Source organism: Alosa sapidissima, chromosome 5 (genome assembly GCF_018492685.1).
Source record: "Alosa sapidissima isolate fAloSap1 chromosome 5, fAloSap1.pri, whole genome shotgun sequence".
Taxonomy (NCBI): domain Eukaryota; kingdom Metazoa; phylum Chordata; class Actinopteri; order Clupeiformes; family Clupeidae; genus Alosa; species Alosa sapidissima.
The window spans coordinates 12,984,743-12,995,802 of NC_055961.1; the positions used below are offsets into that span (position 1 = coordinate 12,984,743).

Genomic DNA, 11,060 nt, shown 5'->3' on the forward strand with positions numbered 1-11,060 from the left:
CTTCATCGGGTGTGTGCACACAAAACTCTCCAGCCACGCCCAATCTTGCCATAGGTTTCATTTACTTGAAAATGTGAAATTAATTGGTGCCATATAAACTAGGCTAGCCTTGTATTTGGAGGTGAGCATCTTATCTTACGTTGCTTCTCTTGACCTGTTGGCTTAGCTTAATATACAGAAAATATAGAGGGATTGAAAGTTTGCAAAAACTATAAGCTACTGTATTAATAGGCTACTATGAATTCATTCATTGACACATGGCATGAAACAACCTTTCTGCCGTGACTGTAGCCTACTAAAATAGCCTACATTATATAATTAGCACGTGTTCATGTTATTTTTAAGTTCGATAAACCCCAAGCGAAAGTGAAAGTAGGCCTGATTTGTGATTGTAAAAGTGGTGAAGTGCCATGGCTTCTAGCGCTAACGGTGAGTAAGCAAGTTTGTTAAAAAAAAAAATGATGTAGGCTAAAAGTTGTTTCTTTAGTGTACGAGTTTATTTGTAGGCTACTTTGTACTTTACATTGAAGTTAAACGTGCCTTCTGAAAAACAAAAAATTGAGCTTCAGACATGGAAATCACTGAGCTTTCTCTTTTGAATTAATGCAACAGTGTGTTTTGACGTTCCAAATGACAGATTTAATTCTGAAGGATCAATAAAATAATGTTGCCTATTTGTGCACATTTTCAGCGAGAAGTCCACAATACCATAAAACGTTGTAGGCTACATGTACAACCCCAAATCAGAAAAAGTTGAATAAAACTGAATATTGTGCTAATCTCGTAAACTCATATTTAGTTGCCAAAAGGGCACAGACAACATATCAAATGTTTAAATGTGTCATGGACTATCACTGTGCTATTTCATTCGAATTTGATACCAGTAACACGTTTCATAAGGGGACGTTGTAACATAAAGCTGGAAAAGTTGTAGCCTAGAAATCTAGACGCGCCCCTAGCGGAAGCAAATTACATTTGCTGCCAGGGCTAGAAAAGTTGTGTAATGATAAACAAAAGGAGGAATGTTTCACAACTAATTTAGGGTAACTGGCAACATGATTGGGTATGAAAAAGAGCATCCCAGAAAGGCAGAGTAAGACGTAAATATGAAGGGGTATTTATCAGTATGTGTAAACCTGTGTGGACAAATGATGAAACAATGTCATTTTAATTCTTTTTAATATGAGATTGTCTACAGTACATAATATCATTAAAATATTCAGAGAAATCTTTGCAAACAGATACAGCTGAAAAACAATATTGGATGGCCTTGGTCTTTTGGACCCTTAGATGACACTGCATTAAAACCAGACCTGTTTCTGTAAAATCATTGTATGGGCTCAGGAAAACCTCTGATAACCATGATCTATGAGCACAGTTTGATACTCAATTCAGAAATGCTAGTGTAAACTTTACCATGCAACAGCCAAAACTGTATTTAGACATGATACAGAAATACCACCACCTTATCTGGGCCTGAGCTTGTTTAAAAAGACTGAGGTAACATGGAAAAATGTCCTGTTAGACCAATCAAAATGTGCAATTTTGGAAATCATGGACTCATGTGGGCTAAAGAGGAGAGGGCCTTTCCAAGTATCCAACCTATCCAACTTGTTTCAGTGCTCAGTTCAAACCCCGCGTCTATGACCATGTGGAGGTGCGTTAGTGCCTACAGCATGGGCATCTTGCACATCTGGCAAGGCACAATCAATTCTGAATGATACAGGTTTTGAGCAACGTATACTGCCATCCAGGCAAAGTTTTCCCCAGGAAAGACCTTGAATATTTCAGGAAAACAATGCCAAAATGAATTCTGCACATATTTAAACAGTGTTTCTCCAGAGGATTAGTTCAGGTGCTAAAATGGCCTGTCTGCAGTCCAGACCTGTCAGATTAGGTGCATCATGGAAGGAAAAACATGATAAGAATACCCCATACTGTTGAGCAACTGAAATCCTTTATCAGGCAGGAATGGGACAATATTTCATCATCAAAACTCTAGCAACTGGTCTCCTCAGTTCCTAAACATTTACAGAATTGTGTTAAAGGAAAATTCCGGTTTTTTAGCACTTTAAGGCCCTTTTCTGGTTTGTTTAGGATGAAATAGAGTGGTGGACACCGAAATTTTGACGATTGGTCCTGTCTCGACTTTTCTGACTCGTTTTGAATCACCTTTGACTGCTCAGGGTGGCTGCCAACAGGCATACTGTAGTAGTCTACTCAGACATGTCCTAAAACAACCCTTAACGTTCGTTTTCAAAACTGTGCAACTCACCAAGTGGTTAGTGGTGTTCGTTGATGTTCCAAAACAAGTAGCGTAGCGAAATACAGTTTCTGTCGTGTTTTATTTGGCATTTTGTAAAATCCTATTGATTTCTGTTGGAAGACTCATTGCACGTTGATATTACTGCGCCACCGTCTATGCTTCAGGTTCAAATATTGAGCGGAAGTAGAGATGCACCGATAGATCGTCTGGTGACCGGAATCGGCCGATTTCACGTGATCGGCCATGACCGGCGACCGGCCGGTCAGTCTGAGACATGCCGATTTTATGCCGGTCAAATACACTCGTGCGCCGCAATTGTAACAACACCCAGCTGAGTTTGCAAAGTTTGAAGAAGCTAGCAACCAGGCCAACACTCAGGGCTGGATGTAGGGCTACAAAGAAAGCGCTAATAGGCTAGTGAGTTTTTCTTTGCAGCAAACGCTGTGCTTTACCATTGGCCTACTGCGTGGAATTTACTAAGCTGTCACTTCATTAGGCTACGTAAACATCGCTCATCACCGCCCGTCACTGCCGCTAATTGCGTACCCACAGCAGAACCACAAGCCTGCTGAACGGAGATAAACGACTGCGATATTAAAAATAATCAAAGATGTCAACAAGCAGCGACATACAGTAGCCCTAGTAGTTCTACTCCACTGGAAAAAAAATACTCTAACTATTTACTGCACGTAGTCTGCGGCTATGCCTTAAAATACCCTAGTCTAGCAGATTGAGAAGTGGATGTCGTGAAAGCGAACAAACGATAGCCTATTAGAAAGGCAAACAAACGTTAAAGTTGCTTTTGACATAGTAGCCTACAATGAAGAAAACTGATGCTCTGAATACTGAATCAGTCGTCTCTGAAAGTTTCTATAGCCTAATTGATGCATTTAACCGGAATTTGGATTTAATTTTTTCACCGCAAAACAGACGTGCACTGTTTTCATATGGTGGAGCACCTAATCGCTATTAGCACTTCTCCCCTGTGTTTGCGTGATAGCCTAGGCTGCTACCACTTTTCCCTCGCCCTCCCATAAATTCATCAATGCATATTAAAATATGTTACATGGTAGTATGTTCAAATGTATCATGAAAATTGTTCTTAAATCTTTAGTTGAATATTGGATGTGAGAAGCATAAAATGGGTGTTCCATAACTTAACTTAATCCATAATTTGATAGCCTACTACATCTGAAGTTAGACTTGAAAAAGAATCTGTCTGCTCACCGGTTCCATTTTTTTTTTAACAGCCATTTCATCATTGATAAATTGATTACATGTCTATATTAACATGTTCTATCAAAGAAAAGATAGAAAATAACTATTTGTGTGTGTGCTGTAAAATGGTTAGAAGAAATGAAATCGGAATCGGCTAAAATCGGTATCGGCAGGTCAAACTCTATGAAAAATCGGAAATCGGTATCGGCCCAGAAAATTGCAATCGGTGCATCTCTAAGCGGAAGTTTCTACACGGTTGTGAGGTGTCTGAATAAATAGTTCCACAATAGGTCTAGCAAATAAGACGGCTGGAAATCATACATTGCGCCGATATATTTGCTTTTAATAGTCAACGAACTCCACTAACCACTCGGTGAGTTGCACAGTTTTGAAAACAAATGTTAAGGGTTGTTTTAGGACATGTTTGAGTAGCCTACTACAGTATGCCTGTTGGCAGCCACCCTAAGCAGTCAAAGCGATTCAAAACGAGTCGACAGGACAGGACCAATCGTCAAAATTTCGGTGTCCACCACTCTAGTTCATCCAAAACAAACCAGAAAAGGGCCTTAAAGTGCTAAAACCCTGAATTTTCCTTTAAATAAAGAGGTGAAGCGGCACAGTGGTAAACATTCCCTGTCCCTGTCCCATTTGCTGGCATCAAATTCAAAATGAACATATATTTCCCATGAAACAGTCAAAATGTAAATGTTCAACATTTGATGTTCTTTTTGCTGCTAAATATGGGTTAACAAGACTTCACATTCTGTTTTCATTTGCATTTTACACAACATCCCAACTTTTTCTGATTTGGGGTTGTATGTACTATGTTGGTGTGTGTGGCTGGCTGCTCTCCACAGATGAACTGAGTACCGGTGTCCTTAAGGATGACGCTGAGAGCTCAGACCAGTCTAGCTTATCCTTCAGTGACTCAGATGACCAGTCGGGGGACGACTTGGATTCCGAGCAGGGAGCCTCCAGAGGCCAAAGGCCAGAGGCCAGGGTCAGCTATGTCCCCTCTTTTGTGGACTTTCCATATTTTGTATTAATTGTTAATAAATCGAGTAGATCATTAGAGTTGTTCAGCTGTTGACTGAAGAAATTTTGTATGTGAATGAAATGGCAGGCTAACAATGCTTCTGTGCAATGCTTCTCTCAGTCAGAACCTTGCAAGTTCTACAATAGTCGTGGTGGCTGCCGAAACGGCAGCAGATGTCCCGACCAGCACGTCTGCAAGAATTCCTGGGACGGGTTCTGTCACGATGGTCACAGATGTCGTCTGAGACACATTGCCGACTCGGATCCGGAGGATTCAGGAGCAGGAGGGCGAGGTGGGAGGGGTGGGTCTGGTGGGAGTGGAGGGAGGAGGAATCCTGGAGGGATGACCAGAGGGAATGAGAGGAGGCCTCGCAGGAGATCACCATCCAGTGGTAAGAGCATTCCCTGGAATATCCTCAGTGAAGGATATCCTTAGTCTTGAATATCCTCAGTGAATGATATTCAAAGGATAATATTCAAAGGATAATAAAGACACACTTGTCTGAGATGAACAGACATCAATTTAGACACAAAGGATTAAAGCCTACATATATTTAGATGACCCATGAACAGTGATTCTGATCCTGTGCTCATGCTAGATTATAGAAATAAAAATGAATGAGAGGAGGGGGAGAGGTAGTGTGTTTTGAAGTGTTTGAAAAAGACCCATCAGTTCTACTCTGGGGTGTGTTGCAGAGAGTGATCTGGAGGACGATGAACCGTACAGGTGGCAGCTCGACTGTGGCCGTGGCTGGAAGGACATCGCCAACGATCACATCCTTGAGGCCCAGTACTCCCGACCTTGCACAAAAGGCATCAATATATACAATACTACCTATGGGTGAGTCAGTGAGATATGAGGACATGAGAGCAGCAGAGGCGAAACGTCTGTGGGTTGAGACTAAGAAAAATGTTCCGTTTGCTTATTGTTCGCTCAATTCTTTTCGCTCAATTCTTTTCGCTCAATTCTTTTTGCTTTTTACAATGCAGGGTCATCTCCATAGATTTTCAACATATGCGGGTCCGGAAAAAGTCCAACATGAGAGTGCGACGACGTGGCTCTCCGCAGACTAAATGGCTCTGGTATTACAGAGGGAAAAAACAGTGGCACCAGTACGGAGAAAAGGTTTGTGCCAACAGCACTGGGTAGTCTTTTGCAGGTGTGGTGCAGGGGATTTGCTCATGATTTCATGTTTCTCTTGATTTAGCAGGGGCGTTTCTAGGCATTGGCAACCTAAGCAGTTGCCTAAGGGCACCATCCTCCATATTTTAGGGCCATTCAGCCTACCTTGAAAGATATCATCCCAGATACATGTCTTTTGAGATAGATTAATTATTACTTCCCCACTTTTTAATGGGGTAGGGTGGCAGGAAACAAACAGGTCAGAAATGCCACTGTGATTTAGTGTAAATATGGTATATGTACAGTGTTTCCCACAGAATTGAATTCCATTTATGGTGGTTGGTTTGCAGAATTAACTAAAATTAGCACAGTGTGGTTATAATGCTAACTAGATTTAAGCACAATTTAGTACAACCTGGAAAATTATTGTGTGGTGGTCAATGTTGATATTGTGGTGGGCCGCCACAAATAAGTCGATGTATGGGAAACACTGATGTATGCCGGTGTTTTTCCGCAGGACTCAAAAGGGAAACAGAGTTCAGTCAAAAGTTCAGTGCTGGAGGCAGAGTACCAGAAAAATAAAAAGGGATCACATCAGTTCACTGTAGGATCGGACACATATGAGATCAGATTCAAAGGTCTGTACACTCTCCATTACTGTTTTTTTTTCACCATTATAGCCAAAACGTTACAAAATTGCAATCATTACAATAGGGCCTACGGTAACCAATTGATTGATTTCATGGAAGCATAAATCATGCTTTTATTCCTCTTCATATACAGTATGTACATATATGTGTGAGTGATTGTGTGCATATATTATACTATGTGTGATTTACCTTCAGACATGTGCCAGATAAATCCGTCCTCTGGACACAAGCGAAAAATCAGCCGACGTCCCTTGTTTGAAAGTTCTCAAAGTCGTGGGAGGTGAGTGATATTGCTGTTAGTTCATATTTAAAAACCATGCAAATAGAGGATGGTGTTTTTCCAAACCAATGGAGTTAATCACTCTTTCTTTAGAGCTGGCCTGACCCAGGGAATGAGAAGAATGAACCTGTCCAGTTCACCCAGAGGCCAATGGCAGTTTAGGGGACGTGGCAATAATTGGCATGATTTTAAAAACAGGGTAAGGCTTTGGGTCATTGCAGAACAAAGGGCACCCCTAGGACATCCTGAGAAGACCATTCAAAGATCTGGGTTAAAGAAACTGACTGGTTAACTGACTGAAAGGTGGCTTTGCCACATGAGTGTAAATGATTTGAGAATCTATGCAGGCCAAGTGTCTGGCACATTTCTTCATATCCTCTTAGTTGAATCAATCTGTACGTGTCATACTTCAGCTCATACAAATGCTGCCATGTTTATGGGATGTGTTTTCTCATGTGTTCAGGTTGAATGTTCAGTGACCAGTGCTGACATTGAGGCCCAGTACCAGGAAAACCCTCAGGGTAGAATGACCTTCAGCGTCAGTGGACAGCCTTATGAGTTAGACTTCTCCGGTTAGTCCTACAAAAACACAGCTCTTGGACTTTTACCTGTGTTCTTTGAATCCTGGAGTGTATTTCATTGGGGGCTATCAGACTTTTTTTTTATTACAGTATCTGTTATGAATGCCAAATTTGCAGGGAATAAACCTTGCTGATGAAAAATTAATTACCACAGTAACTTCAGGCAACTCCAGATTTGGAATAGCAATTAAGTCATATTTGGATATCACAAAACATTCAGCAAAATATGTGTTAAGCAAGTGTTGCTGTTTTGCTTTGGTATAGAAAGCAACAGGGGGAACTGGATTGCAACACAATATATACTGTAGCATAATCCTGTTCCGCAACTTTGTTGGTATGAGAGGGGCCGTAAAAAGGAATGTGTGCCTGATACCACACCCTTAGCTCATTGTCTCTGGATGGCACATTTACTAATCCTACAGCTTCTTACCTAGTTGGTTGATATTTTCAACTAAATCAAAGAAAAAAACACTTACAATTTCCCCTGACATTATTATGAAGTTGATTGAAGAAAAATTAAGTAAAATAAATTTAATGTTACTTTGTGGAGAATATTTATAACATTTTTTCCCCTCATTCTCACAGCAATGACTCAGACCAACAAGACCACAAATAAGACACGCAGGATCCAGCGCATATAGAGATGTGGTGGATTAAGCATTGTTGCTTTGATATCCTCAACTGTACTGCCAAAAGAACAGCGATGTGAACGTTTTTATTATTACTACATTATTATTATTATTACATCTCATGTCATTATACAGTATGGAAAGGAAAAATGATATGAAATTAACTGTATGGGAGAATTGTGTGAGTATATGTAGGTGAAAGAGGTGTGTTCTTTTAAGAAAAATGTCTATGCAAGTTAACAAATAATACATGCAAAGCCACATTCGGGGAATTCAGAATCATGGAATTATGTTTACATACATACTGCCCTTGAACAATGCAGCACTGCATCGTGATCCTTGTTAAGACACTTATATTTGGTACTGATATAGAATCTAATTAAGATATTGGAAAAATATTATTTTTGGCAGTGGGTGAGATCATTATTGCTATATGTAATACTTGTTGGACAATTGATAATGAATGGATGCATAAAGACATGAAATAAACTGCCAGACGATTTTAGATATCTTTGTTATATTGTCAATCCAAAAACATCTATTTTCATGCAAATGTGATGCTCTGTCCTTATTGCTTTGTTCTTTTTTTCCATTTCACTTTGCCTTCATTTTCGCTTTAGATATTCCTTGGATTTGATTGCCTCTGTGTAGGAACATGCTACAGTATATAAATAAACCTGCTTTGCCTTGCCTTGCCTTGCCATGGAATTTATTGTATTTGACATGGATGGCACAGTGGGCTAGTCAAGGCCAAAGTCCAGCATGATTCTGATCCAGCCAATAGCAGCTTTGCCTGTGAGGGAAGCAAGGGAATAGCAAGGGGGGAAGGAACATATGCAAGGCTCTGTAACTCCTGCTAGACGGCAGAGGGCAGAAGATGCTGTGGGTCAGGTCCAGAAGCAGGCACACTCACGCAGCTTTGTGGGTGCCTCAGGTTGTGTTTATTACTTCCGGTGGTGAAAGCTGTGAGCTGGTGATCTTGTTCTCAGTGATAGGCTACACCAAGTAATCCTCTCGATTGGTACGATGGAGGCAGCTGTGTATCACTGTCCCCTGCAGAATTTTTACTATGACTGCTGCTTTACCAGTTGGTCACATGATCACAGCCTTTTCCCACCAATTTATGGTCTATGATATATACTTATAGACCATATAGACTTCACCAATCCCTATCAACTGGGTAAGGTTGTGGACCCATTGATACAGAATATACGGTTTGTGTCTCTAGGTGTGCAGTCACAGCGCCCCCTAAAGTGGGGGAAGACCTGCACTCAGGTACTACCTCTCATGGAAATGTTTTGACATTTGATCATGTGGCCAGCAGATGATGCTATAACTCATAACAGCTTTTCACATCATGTGCACTGTGGCATCTGTATCTGCACAAATTACATCTATATTTCCCCCCTCCACAGTCTTTCACAAAAGACAAATGTTTGACCACTGCTGGACAATTTAGTGTGCAAAAAAACAGAGTCATCTAATGAAAGGGGACCACTATTTTTTGTTCTAATTTTGAACAGTGTTTAGCTTGAATCACCCAATGGATGTGAAAAGTCTCTGTGATAGAGAGATCAAACTGTCTAGCTTTTTGGTCAAAATGGATAAGCACAGGGAGAAAACCCTCCACTCTTGTTTAAACTATTGTTCATGTTCCTCTAAAGGCTCAGGCTGTTGCCAAATTCTGTCTCTGATGTCACTGCGTATCTAGCAAAAAGTGATTAAGGTCTGCCTGCATGAAGCTCCTGTTAAAATAAACCCAGTCGCCGGCAAATTTCATTTGTATCAGTGAATGAACATACAAGCCTCTCCGTTGCTAAGGCAACATTTAGAGTTTATTCCAGCACCAGCATCGGAGCACCGACAGCTTCACTTTGCATTTCCTCATCGTTGTTAGGCCCTGCAAATACATCCATATTAAACATATATTGAAAATATAGAATCTACGGGTCTCAAAACAGCATTTAAAGATTTTTTTTTAATTGACATAGATGAAATATTGCACATATACTGCACTGGGCAATTCCACGGAAATTTGACTTTTTGTCACATCCATAACGCCAGTGAAATGCCTTGGCATTTGTATGATGTGAATGATAACATTCATTTTTTGTGCATTTTTCCTCATGTACATTCTTCAGCCAAAAATAGTAAATGCTCAAATTTCATGAAATCATTCACACCATACCATCACATTTTATTGGCGTTATGGATGTTACAAAAAACATAATTTTCCATGGAATTACCCCACTGTAGAGATGAAATATTTCACAATATTTATTTAATGTAGTTGGGAATACTAGAACGAATTCAAGGATAGGATGAAAATTATGAGATCCGATTTGGCTGGTTGATGTTTGCTTGCTTTTAGTTGTCATTTTGTGACTTTGTCATGTTAGGACGTAATCCCCTAACCCCAGTAACCCGGACAAATATCATGTTGGCCTAATTACGGTTTGATTGTGTTCCAAGAAGAGGTGCCACCTGGGATCTCCATTAGCTCTTCAAGATCAGAAACAGTCATTAATTAACTTATCGCAGGGATTCTAACAAAGACGCTCTCTGTCTTTCTTCCTCTTCTCTGTGAAATATCAGATGACAGGCTTAGCGAATGTCCTCATACTCATGTGATAATTCTCAGGGTTGAGGAGCCCAGACGGATTCAAATTCACCACCTCCATTGTACATTCAGGCCAAGTGACACAGGTCCTTATAACCAGCTGTGCTTTCATTGTCATTGTTATGACAACCACAAGAACATCACTTTGTTCTTATCAAAGCCCAGCCAGAACAAACTGTTTGGAGGACTAGATTGGCCCTCTACACATAGGCACTTAGATTTGCATGAGCAAAATTGGGAAATGAGCTTCCTGTCTCCATATTAACCTCTGTTTGCAGCTGAGAACACAAAAATGACAAATTATTAATTTGTATCTCTTTTTTTCCTGTTAATTCAGTTGTAGAAAAGGCCAACAGTTTAATCGCAGTGTCATAAACATATATGTTAGATGTATGTTCAATTACATAATTACTGAGATTTCAGTTTCATCATTATACTGTAACACAATGCTTATGTCTACCTCTGTTTAAAACGTGTCAGATACTGGATAGTCATGAGGTCCTTCAGGACCGTGTTGGTGATCACAGCAGGTGGATAAAGGTATAATGGGGAGAACAACTAAGATGCATCTGGGACATTGCAACATCAGAAGTTATTTGCAATGTTCACAGACAAAGCTAAATTCAATGACAAATTGAAGAGCAAGCCAAAAGCAACT

The 11,060-nt window shown here is 40.3% G+C and overlaps 1 protein-coding gene across 1 annotated transcript; it reads left to right on the plus strand.

Moving 5' to 3' along the window:
* Nucleotides 1-184: 184 nt before the first annotated feature.
* Nucleotides 185-8,473, plus strand: LOC121709403 (protein mono-ADP-ribosyltransferase PARP12-like). Its single transcript, XM_042092727.1, has 10 exons — nt 185-429; nt 4,342-4,484; nt 4,641-4,911; nt 5,216-5,360; nt 5,510-5,645; nt 6,160-6,280; nt 6,488-6,572; nt 6,666-6,771; nt 7,036-7,144; nt 7,739-8,473. The coding sequence occupies exons 1-10, from the start codon at nt 411-413 to the stop codon at nt 7,792-7,794; spliced, it is 1,191 nt and encodes a 396-aa protein (XP_041948661.1). The 5' UTR covers nt 185-410; the 3' UTR covers nt 7,795-8,473.
* The last annotated feature ends 2,587 nt before the right edge of the window (nt 8,474-11,060 follow it).

Bases quoted from the DNA above. Each gene is read 5' to 3' on its own strand.
- LOC121709403 (XM_042092727.1), top strand. The intron at 6,281-6,487 runs GTCTGTACACTC...ATTTACCTTCAG, and splicing joins ATATGAGATCAGATTCAAAG to ACATGTGCCAGATAAATCCG. The intron at 6,772-7,035 runs GTAAGGCTTTGG...TCATGTGTTCAG, and splicing joins GGCATGATTTTAAAAACAGG to GTTGAATGTTCAGTGACCAG.